The sequence below is a fragment of the Pseudorasbora parva genome, chromosome 3, assembly GCF_024679245.1.
Source record: "Pseudorasbora parva isolate DD20220531a chromosome 3, ASM2467924v1, whole genome shotgun sequence".
In the NCBI taxonomy this organism is placed as follows: Eukaryota; Metazoa; Chordata; class Actinopteri; order Cypriniformes; family Gobionidae; genus Pseudorasbora; species Pseudorasbora parva.
In genome coordinates this window covers 29,419,097-29,440,984 of record NC_090174.1, presented here as the reverse complement: position 1 = coordinate 29,440,984, position 21,888 = coordinate 29,419,097, and the positions used below count along the sequence as shown (strand labels likewise).

The 21,888-nt window shown below is 36.6% G+C and overlaps 1 protein-coding gene across 1 annotated transcript; it reads left to right on the top strand.

The window, feature by feature from the left end:
* The first annotated feature begins 157 nt into the window (after positions 1-157).
* On the top strand, positions 158-15,575 carry trpv1 (transient receptor potential cation channel, subfamily V, member 1). The gene is made up of 16 exons (XM_067438339.1): positions 158-479; positions 2,819-3,046; positions 3,140-3,297; positions 5,379-5,531; positions 5,697-5,834; positions 5,997-6,295; positions 6,784-6,954; positions 7,856-8,029; positions 9,534-9,638; positions 9,756-9,826; positions 13,468-13,633; positions 13,835-13,901; positions 14,276-14,586; positions 14,696-14,817; positions 15,008-15,108; positions 15,186-15,575. The coding sequence occupies exons 2-16, from the start codon at positions 2,856-2,858 to the stop codon at positions 15,299-15,301; spliced, it is 2,343 nt and encodes a 780-aa protein (XP_067294440.1). The 5' UTR covers positions 158-479; positions 2,819-2,855; the 3' UTR covers positions 15,302-15,575.
* The last annotated feature ends 6,313 nt before the right edge of the window (positions 15,576-21,888 follow it).

Here is a 21,888-nt window from a genome sequence, read left to right as displayed (position 1 = left end):
AGTATACAGGAAACCGTACACGTTAAGAAAAGTGAAACTGCTCAACAGATCCGTTTTAGCAGACAAGTGCAGATGAATTTTAGAGAGGTACTTTTTGATAGTGTATTGCAGAAAATGAACAACTGATCTTAGTTGAGATATAAAGTGTTGCTAAATGTAAGTGAAGCCATTTAAATAAGCGCTTGATGATTTTTAGTGCATTGTGTGGTAGATATGCAGGACTGGGTGGTTACAAATAAGGCGTGGACATACCAAAACATGCATAACACACTCTAAAAATCAATACAACCCGCCTTTCTGTAAGGCTCTCAGCAACCTCAGAACATATTGCCCTCTTCCTCTCTGAAACAGAGAGAGCGAGCCATCACTACCATAGTCATTGTGTTCAAGGAATCATTCCTCTGACACGCTCATTTTAACATAGTGGACCATCAATTCGGGATACTTCATTTAAAAGACTAGAAAACCAACATTGATTGGTGAGTACAAATATTTGATACTTTATTCTTGCATTTTAAGTGTTTACCATATGCAGCATTTAAATAATTTTTTTTAGATTTAGCTAATTTGGTAAATCAAAAAATACTTTTTAAAACTGATTTTCACTTGTCCTTGTGATATTTACTTTAGTACATATTCCTGCAGATCAGTTTTAAAGTTTGCCTTTTTTTAAAAACAAATCTTGACAATATCATGCTTGACTGTGTTTTTGCTCAACCCAAAATATGCTGACTCTCGTAATAAGGGAGATAATCTAAAAATGGTGTCTGTCTTATGTTCTGGTTCTGCTGTAATGTTATCTGAACCAATTTGCAGAGGTCATGTCATAAGATTCTAGTAAGTAAAACTATCCAGCATCTTGCTATTGCATATTAGGTCATTATCTAGCGTCAAATAACATTAAGTGATGTAATTTTTCCATCAAATATCTTTAAGACGCTGTAACAATCTGCTCTGCCTCACCCATAGAGAAGTCCGCTTGCGCATGCAAACTGAAAATTATTTATATCTTTAGCATCCTAGACACCCTTTACTCTGATATGCACATTAACCATAGTTTTGACAAATCTCAAGAATGTTTCATATCCCAGAGAGGTCTATTTTATGGTTATCTGTTGTGTTTATAGTGTATATTAGTGATTGGATGACTACATAACACATAATAACATCTCCCTAATTATTTTAACATTTTGAGTTCTTGTTTAATGAGATATAAATGTGCTCAAATAATTTCTTTATAACTAGTGTAACTAATTTTGCATTTCCTTTGAGTGTAACTTCCTGTCTCAGAGTTTCTATCTCAATTGTTTTGCCCCTTCCTCTTTCAAATGGTGCTTAGATGAACCATTAGCTCCTTTTCTCACTAGCTGTTTATAGAATCATTTTATAGATTAATTGTAATTTGATTGGTCTCCTAAGAAAGAACAATTACTGAAATAGCATCCAAGCATAATTGTTGACATTAATGCTGGTATTAGGATGTAACATTGGCTTATAAAAGAAAATTCTGTGTTCCTATCTTCTTTAAAGAAATCGATTTGTGTAAAAATGAACTGTCTTTTAAATACAAAACCAGCTTTGTGAGAGATCATGGTAAAATGTCACAAGATAGATCACATGTATGCTCATGAACCCGGTCAAAACAGAGATGACAGTAGCTTGTTTCTATGGAGATTTTTCCTTACAAAATCAAGGGCTTTGGACCATGTGCTACATGATTACCCAAAACCACCAATGTAATGTTTCCAGTTCCTTAATGCAGGATTACAGTATTTTTCCTCACGCTGCCATTTAGAGAATGCTTTATCAAGCCATTTACAGAGAAGTTATAATATTCTAAAACAAAATGCATTAGATACTTAATGCATCAGACACTGCATTGTGCCAGAAATGCATTTATTCTCTGGGAAAGCTTTCCATGATGGGACAATAATGGCCTATAAGTAACATCACTGTACAAAAAAATAAATCAGGCTCCAATTGAACTTTTTAATGGTGACTGATCACATCTAAATTTTTCATTTGGCCAAATTGAATTTCTGTGAATTTATGCAATTTAATTCACTGAAATTAAATTCGGTCAACTGAAAAAAGTAGATGTGATCAGTTACTAGAAAATGTTCAATTGGAGACCTGAATTTTTGTACAGTGTAAAGAAATATCAATAATTCAGTTAGCAAAGGTCTATTAGACATCCACTTGCAAATATAAACTGAACCTGCTCTATCTTTTGTATCTTTGAAAAGCTGTAAATGAATCCACATTTTTACTTTGATGAATAATAGATTTGTTGTATACTCAAGATAACCACAGATACATTATGGGTTTTATGAATGTCTTTAGATGCTCTTATCTTGGCTGCATTATAATCACACCTCCACAATTATGTTTTTTTTTCTTTCTTATTTAATGTAGTAATGAGATGCACAAACGTGAGCCATATAAGAGCAGTAGTTCTGCATTTCCTTTGACTTCCTGTCACAGAATTTCCATTTGGATCATTTGTGACTTCTTCCTCTTTTAATGGTTCTTTTACCTCTTTGTCTGTGCTCCATTATGGCACTTAAGTAGCTTCTACTCTTCTACTAGTTCGGCTCTTATATCAAAAATCATTACAGTAATTTGATTGGTAGCAAAGGAAGCAACATTTAGTGAACTATACCAACAAAGCATAATTCCTTATCTTAACGCTATTTAGTGTCAGAATGTCCCGGTTGCTTATAAAAGTAAAATCACCAGTTGTGTTCATGGCTCTCATTTCCTACGTCTTATTTGTGCTTATAATGTCCTGTATCTGCAAATGATATCACTTGTGCAGTTTACAGCTTCAGCTTTGAGACTAAGGAGGCATCACTATGAGTAAATCAAAAGACAGCAGTCCCTCGTCATTTACTCTGGAGACAGATGACCGGACAGCGGAGGAGAGGGCACAGGCCAAAACCGTGAAGAAAGGTGCCCCAAGGGACAAGAGGCCCATGGATTCTAACTACCTGGACGATATAGAGGAACCTGAACCCAAAATTAGATTTAACCTAAACTTTGAAAAGTATGTGGTTCTCCTTAATGTATTAAAATACTGGAGTGTATGACAAATATAATTTGAGAAATCGTAACTTAAACAGATACATTCTGCATACAGGGGAATCAGAAACGTAAAGGAGGAACCGCCTCAGCAGGAAAGCGAGAGGTTTACCATCAAGAGGCTGTTTGAGGCCGTGTCCAGTGGCGAAGTGGCGAAACTGCAGGGTTTACATCAGTACCTGCACAGAAACATGAAACGCCTCACCGACTCTCAATGTAATTGTAGTTCTTTTAGATTGTTTGATGAGAGTTCACAAGAACAGCATTTATTCAAGATAAAATATTTAGTGGATCAATTTAATCCATCCTTGTTGAATAAATGTATCAATTTCTTTACAAAAAAGAACAAAAACTATTTTATTGTTCCCAAACATTTAGTGTACAAAGAATACACAGAAGACTGAATTCATGACTGATATTTATTAAATAAAATAACTGTTTTTGATTACACTTTAGTTTAGTGCCCGTGTTCTCACTACTAGTTGCTTATTAGCATGCATTATGACTAGGATTTGGGGTGTTTATTAGTACTTATAAAGCACGTAGTATTAGTGCCTAATTAATAATAATTTGTTACATTTATATAGCGCTTTTCTAGGCACTCAAAGCGCTTTACATAGAAGGGGGAATCTCCTCAACCACCACCAATGTGCAGCATCCACCTGGATGAGGCGACGGCAGCCATATTGCGCCAGAACGCTCACCACACACCAGCTGATTGGTGAAGAGGAGACAGAGTGATTAAGCCAATCATTAATTGGGGATTATTATGAGGCCATGATGGACAGGGGCCAATGGGCAAATTTGGCCAGGATCCTGGGGTTACACCCCTACTCTTTATTGAAGGACATCCTGGGATTTTTAATGACCACAGAGAGTCAGGACCTCGGTTTAACGTCTCATCCGAAAGGTTTTGCCTAGTTCTGCATGACCATATTCTACATCCTTCCCAATAACTAAACAGCTATCTGCTACTGTATTAATAAGCAGTAATTATGAGTTTATTGAGGCAAAGGTCATAGGTTAATAGTGAGAACTTGATCCTAAACTAAAGTGTGACACTCTCTCTATACACACATATTGTGTGTGTGTGTGTGTGTGTGTGTGTGTGTGTGTGTGTGTGTGTGTGTGTGTGTGTGTGTGTGTGTGTGTGTGTGTGTGTGTGTGTGTGTGTGTGTGTGTGTGTGTGTGTGAGAGAGAAAGTTCTCCCACTTAAAAAGATGAGAGAGGCCTGTCATTTTCATCAAAGGTACACTTCAAATATGAGACAGAATGAGAATTGTTTTCCCAGAAAATCACATTGTTTGATTTTTATGATTATGGTGGCAAATAAGTATTTGGTCAGTAACAAAAGTTCATCTGAATACTTTGTTATATACCCTTTGTTTGCAATGACAGAGGTCAAACGGTTTCTGTAAGTCGTCACAAGGTTTTTACTGTTGCTGGTAGTTTGGCCCATTCCTCCATGTAGATCTCCTCAAGAGCAGTGATGTCCCTCCAAATATTTTCTATGGGGTTGAGATCTGGAGACTGGCTAGGCCAATACATGGCCTTGAAATGCTTCTTACGAAGACACTCTTTATTTGCCTTGATATAAATATTGGTGGTGTTTGGGATCATTGTCATTCAAGTAGCCTTTTACTCAAAATCTCACAATTCATTCTTTCCTTTACACGGATCAGTCGTCCTGGTCCCTTTGCAGAAAAACAGCCCTGAAGCATGATGTTTTCACCGCCATGCTTTACAGTAGGTATGGTGCAACTCAGCATTCTTTCTCCTTCAGACGAAGAGTTGAGTTTTTGCCAAAAAGTTCTATTTTGGTTTCATCTGACCATATGACATATTCCCAATCCTCTTCTGGATCATCCAAATGCATCTAGCAAACTTCAGACGGGCCCAGACATGTACTGGCTTAAGCAGGGGGACATGTCTGGCACTGCAGGATTTGAGTCCCTGGCGGCGTAGTTTGGAGTCTGGAGTTTAAGTGTGGAGTCTGACTGTTTGAGGTTGTGGACAGGTGCCATTAATACAGGTAACGAGTGGAGGACAGAGGAGCCTCTTATAGAAGAAGTTACAGGCCTGTGAGTGGCTGAAATCTTGCTTTTTTTGTAGGTGACCAAATAATTAATTTCCGCCATAATTTGCAAATAAATTCTTTAAAAATCATTCAATGGGATTTTCTGGATTTTTTTTCTCTTTTCACATTCTGTCTCATAGTTGAAATTCATTCATCCACTGTATATGTGTGTAGTGTATGTGTGTATATATATATAATTTATTTATTTATTTTCCTTCAGATAAGTCCAATGGAAAGACAGCCCTGCTAAAAGCACTTTTAAATTTGAGGCAAGGCGAGAACGACACTATTGAACATCTGCTGGACATTGCAGAGAAAATGGGAGATGTAAAAGATCTTGTCAATGCTGCTTACACTGACAGTTTCTACAAAGGTCAGAGCCATAGCTTCATTTTACATAATGTTATTATAAGCATAATTACTATTAGATCTAGTTTTATACTGGCTAAAATGTTGGTACATTTGTTATAAATCAACAGAATCTTGATCCTATGTAACCCATCTGTTTTACAATGTTATCGACTGATCTCATTGACAGGTCAAACAGCACTCCATGTTGCAATTGAAAGGAGGAGTGCCAAATTTGTACAGATTCTAGTTAAGAAAGGGGCCGATGTCCATGCTAAGGCCTGTGGAAAATTCTTTCAACCCAATCAAGAAATGTGCTTCTATTTTGGTAGGTCTAAGGATACGATTAAACTTTTGAAGGACGGGTATAATTCTGACAACAGATTATACAGTAGAAATGCTAAAATGTCAATTTTCAACTTCTCAATGCTACTGACCCACTGTGTGGGAACCTTGGCTTACCAGTATCTTTTACACCCTTCGCACACAGGTGAGTTGCCCTTGTCGCTGGCCGCTTGCACTAATCAGCTGGACATTGTGGACTTCCTTATGGACAACCCTTACCAGGCGGTGGATGTAGGGAAGAGGGACTCTCATGGCAACATGGTGCTTCACGCACTAGTATCCATAGCTGATAATAGTGCTGAAAACACAGAGTTTGTCATTGCCATGTATGACCACATCTTAATCAAAGCCGACCAACTTCACCCCAAGATCAAACTGGAGGAAATCGAAAATAATATGGGATTCACACCAATCCAACTAGCAGCCAAAACAGGAAAATCGGGGGTAAACTATTTTCCTGCCTGTTGTTTACTCATTTTTGAATGTCTCAGAATATGACTTATTTCATTATGTTTTGCAAAATACAAAGATTTATTTAAAGCATTCGTGTGCACAGAAAGTTTCAGTTCTGCTTTTGGATGTTCCTGGTTTTGTATAGATGATTAGTCCTCATGTGATCTGAGATGTTATTGCTGTATAGCAGAAGGCATTAAATCAGACACCAGACTGAATCATAGTCATGCAGTCTACAGTTACAGTCATACGATTTTTAAACCTATAGTCACAGTTTAATGTTTCTGTTCCTATTTTATTGCCTTTGTTATATATTTTAGCTGATGTGGCTGCTGAACATGGCTGATTACTAAAACTAGTGCATTGCTAAAAAATGTAAAGTGACTAAATAAAACAAGTTTGAAATTATATAGCAGAATAGGTTTAAAAGAGTCTGTTTGATTGAATCATTCAGTTGTAATTTTTCATTTGTTAACTAGCTGTTTAAGCACATCGTACAGCGGGAGTTCAAGGGGCGCATACATCTGTCACGGAAGATCACGGAGTGGGCCTACGGTCCTGTGTGCTCGTCTCTATATGACCTCTCCTCCATCGACACCTACGAGAAGAACTCCGCACTGGAGATTGTGGTTTATGGCAGTGAGATTCCAGTGAGAAAACATGCTGTTAATTTCATACTGATTCATTCTAGAATCTAAAATGCATAGTAAGATTTTACTATAGCCTACTTTACTGAAGCAAAATCCCAGCTAAAAGGAAATGTTCTTGGAAGTATGCCACTGAGAACATTTCCTTTAACATTCTGGCAAGAATCTCTTTTTCTGTTGTTTTTCTGTTTCTGCTATCATTTAATTTTGTCTGTTTAAATGATAAGAGAACATTCAAAAATAAACTTTTATACCTTTAAAGGGATAGTTCACACAAAAATGGAAATTCTGCCATCATTTCTAACAGTTTTAGAACAACTTGAGGTTATTTCTTCTGCTGAACACATATTTTGAAGAATGTCGGTAACAGAACAGTTGTTTGGACCCTTTGGTTTACCACATTATTAAAAATATCTGCTTTTGTGTTCAACAGAAGTAAGAAATTAATACAGGATTGAAACAACTTGTGTTACTCACACAAGGGTGAGTAAATGCTGGCAGAATTGTCATTTTTGGGCAAACTATCCCTTTAAAGGAACTGTATGTAAGAAATGTATTAAACGGTATGTAAGAAATGTACGGCAGATAAATGGCTGTAAAATCTAACTGTCACTCAAAGTGACCACAGCCTTAATTATGCAGAACTTTAAAGCTTTATGTGGCATCTCATCCATGAACATGATTTCTGCCCGCATTCCATCCTGATTCTTTTCCATTCTACCGACTACAACTCCCAAGATGTGCTCAATCTTGGCGTCAAGTTATGCCTTTGTTTTGAATAGGCAACCTCTAACAGCAAAAAAACTACATAGTGTGCCTTTAACTGGGATATTTAAGTTGGTAAATGGATTCCGATATAAATGCTATTGGTAGCAATGTGTTTGATTATTTCATTTCATTTCAGAATCGCCTCGAAATGCTCCATATTGAGCCATTTAACAGACTAATTGAAGAGAAGTGGGAAAGATTTGCCCAACGGATGTTCATGTTCAACTTTATCGTTTATATTATCTACCTCTTCATCTTCACTGCTGTAGCTTATCACCGCGAAGAAGGGAAGGACTACAGTAACAACCAAGTAGGTATACACCACAGTCCAGTGGAGGGGACGCTAAAATATACTTAAGAGTTTTGGAGTGTCTGCTGCAGCTTCATGCCAGTGGCATGACATTTCATATACACTCACCTAAAGGATTATAAGGAACACAATACTAATACTGTGTTTGACCCCCTTTTACATTCAGAACTGCCTTAATTCTACGTGGCATTGATTCAAAAAGGTGCTGAAAGCATTCTTTATAAATGTTGGCCCATATTGATAGGATAGCATCTTGCAGTTGATGGAGATTTGTGGGATGCACATCCAGGGTACGAAGTTCCCGCTCCACCACATCCCAAAGATGCTCTATTGGGTTGAGATCTGGTGACTGCGGGGGTCATATTAGCACAGTGAACTCATTGTCATGTTAAAGAAATCAATTTGAAATGATTCAAGCTTTGTGACATGGTGCATTATCCTGCTGGAAGTAACCTTCAGAGGACATGGTGGTCATAAAGGGATGGACATGGTGAGAAACAATGCTCAGGTAGGCCATGGCATTTGAAAGATGCCCAATTGGCATTAAGGGGCCTAAAGTGTGCCAAGAAAACATCCCCACACCATTACACCACCACCATCAGCCTGCACAGTGGTAACAAGGTATGATGGATCCATGTTCTCATTCTGTTTAAGCCAAATTCTGACTCTACCATCTGAATGTCTCAACAGAAATCGAGACTCATCAGACCAGGTAACAATTTTCCAGTCTTCAACTGTCCAATTTTGGCGAGCTTGTGCAAAATGTAGACTCAATTGTAGACTCCTATTTGTAGTGGAGATGAGTGGTACCCGGTGTGGTCTTCTGCTGTTGTAGCCCATCCGCCCCAAGGTTGTGCGTGTTGTGGCTTCATAAATGCTTTGCTGCATACCTCGGTTGTAACGAGTGGTTATTTCAGTCAAAGTTGCTCTTCTATCAGCTTGAATCAGTTGGCCCAGTCTCCTCTGACCTCTAGCATCAACAAGGCATTTTCACCCACAGGACTGCCGCATACTGGATGTATTTCCCTTTTCACACCATTCTTTATAAACCTTAGAAATGGTTGTGTGTGAAAATCCCAGTAACTGAGCAGATTGTGAAATACTCAGACCAGCCCGTCTGGCACCAACAACAATGCCACACTCAAAATTGCTTAAATCACCTTTATATCCCATTCTGACATTCAGTTTGGAGTTCAGGAGATTGTCTTGTCCGGACCACACCCCTAAATGCATTAAAGCAACTGCCATGTGATTGGTTGATTAGATAATTGCATTAATGAGAAAATGAACAGGTGTTCCTAATAATCCTTTAGGTGAGTGTATACTGTCCTCACAGGAAATTAAAAACAAATTCTGGAAAACATGCAAACTGACCTGAAACAAAATCTTTTTCCAGTTCAGTGTCTGATTCAAACTGCTCATTATGCAAGCTAACTGTACGTTACACTATTTAATGCCATGTCTCATCCCTACACTTTTCTTTTTTTTTTCTTTTTTTTTGTAGTCATTAAAGCCTCCGTTTACTTATAAAAAAGATACTCATGGCTACCTGCTTCAGACAGGACAGATTATAATTCTCATTGGAGCACTTTACTTCTTTATTAAAGGGGTAAGTATCTGTTGTATGTATGCTGTTGGTTAAAAAACAAATTCATGTTTAACTTTAAATGCAAATTATTATTATCAGAAATTGTACAGAAATAACTAAATTCCCTTGTCTTTTAAGTTAATAGATATGTTTAGGAAGCGCCCAAGATTTCAATCCCTGGTCATAGACGGATATACCGATCAGCTTTTGTGAGTGCCCTCACTCGTTTTATTTCAGTAATAATCAGTTCCCAATACATGCTTGAAATGACATTCTTTGCTAATAATTCAACTAGTTAAAACCAAAGTCCTTTTAAGACATTTCACTTGGCTGCCATCTTTCAAACACCCTCTCGGGTAGGCACCATACGGATAAATTTCATATTTTAAATCACCACTAAAATCTGACATCAACTGTCTCATAAATTTTGTTTCTAAATGCTCGAATTATGACAAAAAACAAGATTTTTCAGGCTGGACAAAGCTACTGCTATGCATGCACAGTCATAAGTGCTTACTCAGAACACTTCAATGTTTCTATAGGAACCGGTTTAGTGACAAATAGGGTCTCCTTTAGCACCCCAAGTGATCCCATTGTAGTCCAGGCAAAGTAAAGTTTTACGACAGACTAATTGTAAAATAATTTTTAGCTTAGATCTTTTCTATGAGGTGTACAGAACAACATACTAAAAGTCCTAAGAAATCCTAGTTGAGGAAATGTGTTAAATTCTCATCAATCCGAGATGTGTGCCAGTATAAGGCCAGACAACAATAGACCCCAATGGGGCTATTTTTTTCCTTTACTCCTATCATAATGAAACTTTACACAATGAAAGTACACATGAAAAGTTATTTTTTTGTTTGTTTTACAAGTTTCTTTGAAAATGAATTGTACTATGCAAATGAACTATACACTAATCGAATATGCCCAAAATACACCCAAATAGGCTTTTTTTTCCCTTTACTTCTACTACAATAAAACTTTACACAATGAAAGTCTACATGAAAAGTAAAACATTTTGTATTAGAAGTTTCTTTAAAAATGAATTTGAATATGCAATTGAGCAATATACTAATCGAATATGCCCAAAATACTCCCTAATGGGCTTATTTTTTCCTTTACTCCTATCACAATCAAACCTCATGCAGTGAAAGTATACATGCATGTAAAGTAACATTTTTGTTTTCCAAGTTTCTTGGGAAAATCTATTTTAAATATGCAAATGAGCTCAACACTATGCCTAATTGACTTATGGCCAAGAAGCCATAAAGGTACAAGAAGAAAAAACAGGCCCCAAATATCTAAAACATTCATGTCCATATAGTAAGTTAACCTATGCATAAACACGATAAATTTAAAAAGCTTCTCATCTTCTGGATTCTTAGATTTTTGTTGCTTGTGAAATTCACGAAGAATTGAGTGGGCTGTGTCTCGCAAAGTGACCACACACTGATTTTCCAGGCCAGTCATTATTACTCTATCTCCAAAGTGTTCCTTTATTTTAATTTTCATCCACTTTGGAGAATATGGTTCACAACCTGTGTCTTGCAAGTACTCTGTCATCTTTACCATAAGGTCTTGATAGTAATTTGTTCATCATCGTATTCTTCTAAAAAGTTTGCCACTTTTAGGAATGCTGTTGTTCTCTCATAATCTTCAGGTCTTCCGACTTTGAATCTTTTGGGTTTGTTGCCAGGGTTTGCAGAAAATTGACTCGGAATATTCTTCATATTTCAAAAATTAGTGTTGCATATGTTGTGGTAAATTGTATCGGCTGCATGGTTGTCCACAGAACAAAAATTAAAATGAAAATTAAAGTTCTGTTCTGAGTGGAGATTATGTTTGATTTGTGGTTGTTGCAAAGATGGTATTACATTCTTACGTACAATATTTTCTGCTTTACAATAGCTGCGGCGGCATTCGATGTGTACTCGGTCTCCAGGAATTGTCACTAAGCTACTTCCACATTGAGCACTGGCACACCATTGCTGCCTTTAGCTCATAGAACAACCGATGTGTTTTCATCACTGAATGACTCCTTACATATTTTACACTTCTCCATTTCTCCCTGAAAAATGTATCAGTGTTGTCTAGCAATGAAATTAGGCCCAATAGAATTTGAAGTCTGATATGTGGCCTGCCTGGTCTGAAATACTTGCTAACTACAAAAAGAGAAGCAGTTTTGGTGTCTGGCAAAATTATTTTAAAGAGCTGGAATGTCTGGAAAGTTTGTCTATCTGGTTTTTCATCTCTTCTGTGTGAGAGTGAATCATTTAGTTGGTAAGAATGACTTCTGCCTGTAATCTCATCATTTTACCAACAATCCCAATCTTTTGTAAATCTACCAGCCCAAAATGTTATCTCACCACATTACTAATGACTAAAATGGCTATTCTGACTTCTTCTGATGTTATCTGTGGGGGATTGTCATTAGGTAAGGCTTTTTTGCAAATAAAAAAAAGAATTTAGAAAGAAACTGGAGGCAAGATTGGGCAATCAATTCCTAAGGTCAATTTAAGTCTTTTATGGCAAGTGACTTCAAATTTATCGTGTTTATGCATAGGTTAACTTACTATATGGACATGAATGTTTTAGATATTTGGGGCCTGTTTTTTCTACTTGTACCTTTATGGCTTCTTGGCCATAAATAAATTAGGCATAGTGTTGAGCTCATTTGCATATTTAAAATAGATTTTCCCAAGAAACTTGGAAAACAAAAATGTTACTTTACATGCATGTATACTTTCACTGCATGAGGTTTGATTGTGATAGGAGTAAAGGAAAAAATAAGCCCATTAGGGAGTACTTTGGGCATATTCGATTAGTATATTGCTCAATTGCATATTCAAGTTCATTTTCAAAGAAACTTCTAATACAAAATGTTTTACTTTTCATGTCGACTTTCATTGTGTAAAGTTTTATTGTGGTCGGAGTAAAAGAAAAAAAAAAGCCTATTTGGGTGTATTTTGGGCATATTCGATTAGTGTATAGTTCATTTGCATAGTAAAATTCATTTTCAAAGAAACTTGTAAAACAAAAATTTTTACTTTTCATGTGTACTTTCATTGTGTAAAGTTTCATTTTGATAGAAGTAAAGGAAAAAATAGCCCCATTGGGGTCTGTTGTCTGGCCTTATACTGGCACACATCTCGGATTGATGAGAATTGAACATATTTCCTCAACTAGGATTTCTTAGGACTTTTAGTATGTTGTTCTGTACACCTCATAGAAAAGATCTAAGCTGAAATTTTTTTTTTTACAATTAGTTCTATTTTTGGCTCCAAAATGAGTTACTTTGCCTGGACTATTGGTCATGACACTTTAGACTTCACCACTCTTATGAAAATTAACCATGTTTTTTTATTTATTTTATTTTATAGTAAACATGCAGAAACCTTGTTTTTTTAATAGTAAAAGTGTAAATACAATGTTTGGCTATTTGATTACCATTTATATAACTTATATAACACAGTTTTACCACAAATATCAAGGTTACACTATGGTTAGAGTAGCAAAGCCATGGTTAATTTGTGGTTCCCATGTTTTAACTATAATAACCATGTTTTTTTGGTTTTATTTGTTTATGGTTAATTTCCGTAAGGGCAATCTGCGATTGGCTCATTTCATTAGAAGGGACTTACTCTGTCATATTGTTGCACAAGTCTTTCTGTATACAGTCTTTGTTAAACCTTAACCACAGCATTGTTACGTTTCTGAAATCACTATATACTCTAGATATGGACATGGTTAAACTGCACCAGTATAACACATATTTCTTTTAGTACATAAAACCACAATTATTAAGTGAATACAGTGTTTACTCCTGTTAAATGTATTTTTGTTGCATTAGTTTTCTGCAGGCCGTGCTCCTCCTGGTGTGTGCCATGCTGTACTGTTTTGGTAAGGATGAATATCTGGCCTTTCTAGTGCTTAGTCTTGCCTTGAGCTGGGTAAACCTACTCTATTTCTCCAGAGGGTCCAAAAATATGGGAATCTACAGTGTCATGATACAAAAGGTGAGGGGTTTTTGTGTAGCATCCTTCACTCTGACCTTCAGAATAGAGTATTAGTAAAGTATGTTTTTGTAGTGCTATAAAAATGCGGTGCAACACATTTAATGCCTTCTTGTAGTTTTGACTGATCCTTACAGTTGAGACAGGACCTACAGCATTACTTCCTGTGTGTAACACACTTGTATGCTCTTTAATTAATGTCAGATGATTCTTGGAGAAATTCGTCGATTCCTGGTTGTGTACTTGGTCTTCCTCATTGGGTTTTCCGCAGGTATCCATCTCCCTTGCACATTCACGAATGTACACGATTCTTTCGTTACAATTAATTTAATATTGAACACAACACAACAAACTTGCAACTTTTGCAATTATACTTATGTTCAAAAGTTTTAGTTCAGTTAGATTTTTTTATTATAAAGAAATTTATATTTCTATTCAGCAATGATTCATTTAATTGATTGAAAGTGACTAGTGAGTAAATACTATAACATTGCCACACACACAAAAAAAAAAATTATTTGAAAAGCGTAATAAAATTTCACAATATTACTGTTTTAACTGTATTTGGATCAAATAAATGCAGCCTTGGTTTTCTTTCAAAAACATTAAGAAATCTTTCCAACCTCAAACTCTCTTCCTCAACAGCTGTGGTCACTCTCCTTGACGAGGAATCCATCAATTCACGATCTTTGTTAGCTCCTGTTAATGGAAATGAAGACTGCAAGAAGCCCACCTTCAGGAACATCTACTTCACCACTCTGGAGTTGTTCAAATTTACGATTGGCATGGGAGATCTGGAGTTCACCGATCATTATAAATATAAGGAGGTCTTCTATGTGCTGCTGATTCTGTATATAGTTATGACATACATCCTAATGCTGAACATGCTGATCGCTCTGATGAATCAAAGCATTGAGGCGATGTCCACTGAGAGCACTAGCATCTGGAAACTACAGGTAAAATCGAAGGCAAAAAAATTTACACTGAACATACGCTAGATAAGGTATGTAATGATTTGCCATTTTAGTTTTTCAGTTAGGCAATAAATATGATTGTTATTCACAGCGTGCTATCACCACCTTGGACATGGAGTGGATTCTTCCCAATTGTCTGAAGACAAAGCTTCGCTCAGGGGAAGAGAAGGACCTGGGCGGAGTGCAAGAGCCTGATCGGCGCTGGTGCTTCAGGTGACCCTGGTGGCTTTCAAGAGATTTGAAGTTTGCATTTGCCTGTTATCTGAAAATGGATGATGATACATTATTCAAAAAATATATTAGCATGCAACACAAAGAAACATAATAATGCACACTTACCCACTGTGCTAACTATTAAACAGATATGAGTGAAACTGTAAACAAGGAACAATCTTTCTTTCAGTGTGGAGGAAGTCAACTGGACCCAATGGAACAGAAACATGGGTATAATTAACGAGGATCCTGGGAAATGCCGTGTTCCTTTCCCAACTAAACCTCAGCGAGGTAGTCAACGTCAAACATATTTGTGTTTATGGGTGTGCTATTTTAATCCTACATAATATCATATGTATTTATTACAGAGCCCAGTCAGCGTGGACTCCTGCAAACGTTCAGTAAGCGCTGGACACAGAGAACACCACAGCGCAGAGATGTACAGGAGATGAGTCCTCTAGCTGAGGCCTCTACCTCCGTCTGATGCTTTTACAATCAGTATCTATAGCAATCTATTTTGCAATTCTCTTTAGTTACAACTGGTTTATGATTTTATTTTATGACTGGATAAAACTTGACTGTGGTTCATTTTGGCAATATATGCACCTCAGGGGTCATTTTTGTTATGCCTCATATGTATGCATCACATTTTGCTTGTGCACTGAGATGTTAAATAGAATTTGATTATTCACACAGTGGAAAGAAGAGAATGGAAAGCATGGAAATCAAGAGCTGACGATTTCTCAGTAAAAGATGAAGAGCTAGCAAACATGAGTTTTTTATTTTATTTTATTTTAAATTTTTGAATCATCTTTTGAAATTTTGATATTATACTGATATGTAAAAAGCATTGCAAACCCAAATTTATTGTGGAGACTATTGTCACCAATATTATCTATGATTAACGTAGTTCACCATGCTTTTAGGAAATAGCCAAAACAACAAATTAGGCGCAAACTGTTAGATTAGAGAGAGAAAATTAAAACAATGCCTTAAAAAATGTGACATTCTGAAACTTGTAAAATTATTTAACATTCAACCCAATGTTCACTTAATTGTGATAACATAAAACTAAAACTAAAATAAATTAAAAAAAAAAAAACAGTAAGAAATGTTGATCTTGTTTAAAGAGGAGTTTTCTATGCCATATGTAATGTCTTACAGGAAGAAACTTTGAAAATTACCCCACAAATACATGATAACTAACAAAATGGGAGAAATGACCTTTCAGTTAATTCCTAGGTTTTACCCAGATCTCAGATGACATGAATACCCTCTGAAACTACTAAACATTTATTTTGGAATTGTTTGCACATGATGTTTTGGTGTTACATTTTTCTGTTTGCCAAATATCACAATCATATGTACATTTTCCAAATGCAAAACTTTTAATTATTTATTTTTACTTGAATTTATTTGAAAGTATTCCAAATCTATTGATTTAAGCTTTAAGAGCGGTTTAGTGACTTAGCACTTAATCTGGACTGAATGACCCTGCACTATTGTTGTATTGTTATGGCATGACAATGATGACAGTTGTTATTATTACTATAGTAATAACAGTAAATAAAGTACGCATAATTACAAGTAACAAACCCTAACTAAGTAGGCTACAATGTTAATTTAATTAATATTAAGTACTACTTGAGTAATTACAATGTACGTCACCTTAAAATAAAGCGTTACTTAATTATCCAGTAGGCTACATCCGCTTTGAAAATAAAAGCACTACAAATAGCATAATTTCAACTCAAAAATGTCAAACCTCTCCAGGCTTTCAAAGGTGTTTATATACCAGAATACAACAAAATTTAGATTTGAGACAATGGTGACGTGAAAATGTATATTTAATTCATACAGCTGTACAAAAATGTTGGTTATGGACATATTTTACTGTAGAACATGTAAGTGCATCGATATTATGTGATATATTTGCATACTGTTTACTATTGACATATAATGTTGTAGGCTAATGAAAATATTAAAAACACGAAGTTGCAGGATCAGCTGGACTGATTTTATGGCAATGTGGAATTTTTTTTGTGTATATCGCCCTCTTGTGGTGTCTGCTGGTGACTGATAACAACAACTGATAAGCATCACAGGATAATGCAATAAGGTCTAGACATGATGAACCCACTCACTGTGCCTCATTATTTTTTGTCACTATTGAAAGCTTACATTAGCCTACTTGTTATTACTGACCAATAGAGCACAGTTCACTATAAAGTTCAGTAATGGGTGTGTCATCTGGCCTTTATTTCACTGCAGAGCTGAAATTCTTTGACCTTAGATCGCGAACGTCCTGCGGTGCTCTGTTATATAACTAAAATTTACATCCTCACCAGACGGCTTAAATGTGCGACGACCTGGACAGTGCGCGTCACTTCCGGCACTGTATCCCTTTGATATAAAACAAGCTGTAATCATCCGAGACGAGGGAAAAGTGGCCGCACCCAGAGAGGGAAATTAGGATAGGAGGTTCTCTAGGCATCATCACGACATTTAAACAGAATGATTTCATTCAACTGTTCTTAAAAGTATTCTCAAAAACTAAATGTAGTCCTATTAGTAGGCTAGCTGCATACTTTGTAAAGATGGTGTTAATAATTTGTATTGTGAAAAAGTATAGGATACAAATAAAATCTCCTATAATTCAGTTCACTATGCAAATCTGTAGGCCTACCCATCTTGAAATTTTCCGTTGAGACTGATCAAAATTCAATTGATATGCTGACCATTTAATATTTATGGCTGCGTAACATATTTCACAAACAATTACCAGAACTAAATTGGGCCTGCAATTTGCGAGGACAATCCCTCAGAATCTGTTCATCGGTTTTGCTGAGGATGTAGGAATAGCCCTAAATAAAAAACGAAATTCCTCTATCCAGCAAACTTGTGGAAAGACTTCAGCTTAGGAAGATTGGTTCTGACACCATAAAGAAACAAACTGTCCGATAAAAGGTAAATACTTCCTGATTGAGATATGAACTTCTGAAAAACTAGTGGTGAGCAATATGCTAAAAAACGAGTTTAAAAGTAAACATGAATGCAAATATTATCACTTTCTGTAATTGAATTTAACCCTAAAACAGGCCAGAAAATAATTTGATGTCACTTTTCCTATCATCTGGATTTATTGCTGCTCCAGGCAGGCTTTTGAGCTTGTAAGCTACGACTACGTTCCAGGCAAAGTCAAGGCAAACTGCCTGAGCTCAATGAATTGTGGTTAGATTAAAAAAACAAAGCACGATGGTCCATATGGGGCTTATGCTCATTTACAATAATTTCTATCGCCAAAGGTGCTCCTTGCTTATTTGAGGGAGGAGAAAATGGAGGAGAAAAATGGTGCGCAAGGCAATGGAAGCTGTTAATTTTATGTTATTTAGGGGCTGCCATTGTCGTTTCATGGGTTATGTGACATCATAGCGTGTAACTGGGAGTACATCTATCTAGTACGAGTTCACGAGTGGGAAGTCACAGGTTTGACTGCTGTTCCAGTGCACTTTCACGGGTTGAGGGTTGAACAAACACGGGTTATAGGTTGTCTGGAACGCAGCGCCTTCATTTGCTATCAGAAGTTTCTGACTTCCCATTTCTGAAGTCGTGATTTTGAGCTCGTCACATTAAGATTTTGATTTGAGAGGGCGTTTATGTAAAATTTTAAGCGACTATGAAACTAGTATTTACGATTATTCCGTTAGCACGGGAATGCAGCATCAAGTAAAACATCTAAAGGGATATTTGAAATATTTGATACAGTTTGGATTTTATGGGTTGTATGTATCCCCTAGAATACATTGCAATAAAAGTTCTTGAAGGGTTCTTTGGCAGGGTGTTTGGCAGGGTCCATTAAGAACCTTTAATACCCAAAGAACCTTTCCATTGCACAAAAGGTTCTTTGTTGTGCAGAATGGTTTTTAGACTATAAAATGGTTAGAAAAAATGGTTCATTAAAGATCCTTTCACAAAACGGTTCTTCAGGGAACCAAAAATGGTTCTTCTATTTCATCGCTGTGAAAACCCTTTTTTGGTTCTTCCTGGCACCTTTATTTTTAAGGGTGTGTTATGGTATAAAAAAGGTCCAAGTCATCAATGTTTCTGTGATTTATTTGGTGCAAAAAAAATATGTACAAAATATGCTGCATGTATGGCATGTAAGTGTCCTAAAACTGAGACATACATTCCTCTTTTTTTTTTCCACTGCTGAACTGTTTCGTTTTTAACCTCAGGTGTGGGAAACTCTAGCCCTCGAGATACACTGTCCTGCTGGGTTTAGTTCCATTCCTAATTAATCATATAATTCATGATACAACATAATTTTCTTAGTAACTCTGAAGACTTTGCTTGGAGTTTTCAGGTGTTTTTGATCAGGGTTTGAGCTAAACTCTGCAGGACGGTAGCCCTCCAGGAACAGGGTTGGACACCCCTGTTGAAAAATGCAAATATGCAGTAAACTAAACGTAATAAAATCAGTTTTACATGTGAATATTACCATTTGCAATTTTTCAAAAACTCAAAATACATTGTGTACAGGGGGCCTGGAACAAGATTTATACAGGCTTTCAGTCAAACTAACAAAATGAGCACAGACAATTTTGGTGCATCTCAATCAGTTCCCTAACTCTCAAGCTCGTGAATCAGTATATCCTGTACACTGGTAAGGACGGTAAAGGACGCTGGCTCACTACACACTGGGACACTGATGACTATTTCTGGCGATGTGACAACGTCCTCATTGTACAACATCATTACTGCTATTTATGAACAGCAGCAGAGCTGATCTTTCTGACAAGTTATATTATGGTGTGGGGTTGTTTTTCAGGGTTTGGGCTTGGCCTCTTAATGCATCAGCATACTAAGACATTTTGGACAATTTCATGCTCCCAACTTTATGGGAACAGTTTGGGGATGGCCCCTTCCTGTTCCAAATGCACACCAGGGCACAAAGCAAGGTCCATTAAGACATGGATGAGCAAGTTTGATGTGGAAAAACCTGACTGGGCTGCACAGAGTCCTGACCTCAACCCAACAGAACACCTTTGGGATAGGCTTTCTTGCTCAACATCAGTGTCTGACCTCACAAATGTGCTTCTAAAGAAACCTAAACCTTGTGAAAATGCCTGGTTGTTATGGGCCAACCAAATATTAAACCCTACGGATTAAGAATGGGATGTTATTAAAGTTAATGTGCATGTTAAGGCAGGTATCCCAAAACTTTTGGAAATATAGTGTGTTTCAATAACATTTTAAGCATAAAATAAATTACAGAATAATGTTCTTTACCTGTCTAACAATGTATGTTTTATGCTAAAATAAAATAATGGTTTCTATTTTTAAAAGCAAATATCCCATGTTGAGGTTAACGGTCAGCAAGTTGGCTCATGTGATTTAAGTTTAACGCTTCAGAAATTCCGGAACATAATGAGCATCGATGCACCCTGGGTTTTGCGGTGCATTGTGGGACTGTTTAGGGAGCGCCCATACACACCTGCGCTCATCACATGCACACTAAGTCCATGAACCCATATCCATATGCAGCCGCATTCATACACAGTTATTACACTTCTTTAAAGATACAGCAGTACAGTAGATAAGCCAGTGCACAATAAGCAATTCACCTGCTAGGGAGCAATTGTTTCAGTGCACTGGAAGGATTCTGCGATTGAGAGAGCGCTTTAAAATGGGCGACTACCTGATCAGTGCCCTGTCAACTGAACTAGATCTAATTGAGAAGTACCCTTTGTCACATGACCCACATACTCCAAACAGACAATAGTAGCCTTCTGGATGAAAAATTCTCTCTCGTGCCTTCTACAAGAGACTTAATTATGTTTTATTAACAAGGTTCAGGGGGAGCGTGTTCAGATAATTGACAGAAGTGGAGAACACTCAGCGAATCAGCAATAAGAGGTATATTCAGCAGACTTACCTCCGTTTGTCGACTGTTTATCAGCACCCCCCACCCCTTCTTCACACTTTTAGTTCTAACCACTTACATCTGGGGAAGGGGGTACTCTGGGATTGGGTTTGGTCCAAATTCCGAGCTGGAAGCCCTCCCCCCGGACAGCACGCCAAATACACGGTTTAATTTACTCTCTATAAATGATATGTAGTGTGAACTTGTGAAATTAGACACGGATGAAATTAGACATTAGAATGTATCCTGTGGTGCACTACTGTTAAAGGTTTAACTTAATTGTTGCTGTGTGCCGGTTTTATTTGTTTACTGTAATATTTTTAAGGTCATTATTTAAGTGAAACATTCAAAGACAACAGTCTGCTAATTGTTGTTGATTATATATATTATATAGCATATACTGTATTAACTTGTTTCATCATCAGATTACATGTGCTGGTGCTTGCTGGCCTCTTTTTCTTTCTGCCAACATGTTTGGTTGGTTCTAACTGCTTAAGCCCTGTTGTATATTTTATGTTGCTGCTTTATTAAATAACAGAAGTTGTTTAAAAAAATGGTGGCTTGTCATCAGTTTGAGCCAGATGTACTTTGTACTTAGTAGTACTTTGCATTTATCTGTAAATTTCATGGATACACAAACTGCAAAAATTAGAGACTACAGACTGCTTGAGAGGAAAACAAGGTCAATGTCAAAGTCTGGATGATGGTATGTATGTTTATGACCAGTTCATGGTTGAAGAATTAAACAAGAAATAACAGCGTTTAATCAAATAGAATTGGTCATTCGTGAAAGCATAAATTAGAACTTTATTTTATTATTACAATATTACAAAAAAAGAGTAGCACAACTCTCGCACTCTTCAGATTCTTCCCACGCATTCAATCGACAGCCACCGAGTGACAGACACGAGAAAGGCTTCTAGAAGCTTCCTCCATTTCACAGCAATTGCAAAATGAAAAAAAAAAAAAATTAAATAATGAGGAAAAAAAATCTAGTTCAGAATTATAAATAGCACAAATTGCAAAACTGAAGCTTTGAAACATAGAATAAAAAGATTTTGTTACAGCCCAGAACTACACACAGCTATAAAACATAATGACGATAAAATATTCTTTATTTCTTCGTTTACATTATAAAGTAATTCTAA

Bases quoted from the DNA above. Each gene is read 5' to 3' on its own strand.
- trpv1 (XM_067438339.1), top strand. From the start codon at position 2,856: ATGAGTAAATCAAAAGACAGCAGTCCCTCGTCATTTACTCTGGAGACA. The intron at 8,030-9,533 runs GTAGGTATACAC...TTTTTTTTGTAG, and splicing joins AGGACTACAGTAACAACCAA to TCATTAAAGCCTCCGTTTAC. The intron at 13,902-14,275 runs GTATCCATCTCC...CTTCCTCAACAG, and splicing joins CCTCATTGGGTTTTCCGCAG to CTGTGGTCACTCTCCTTGAC.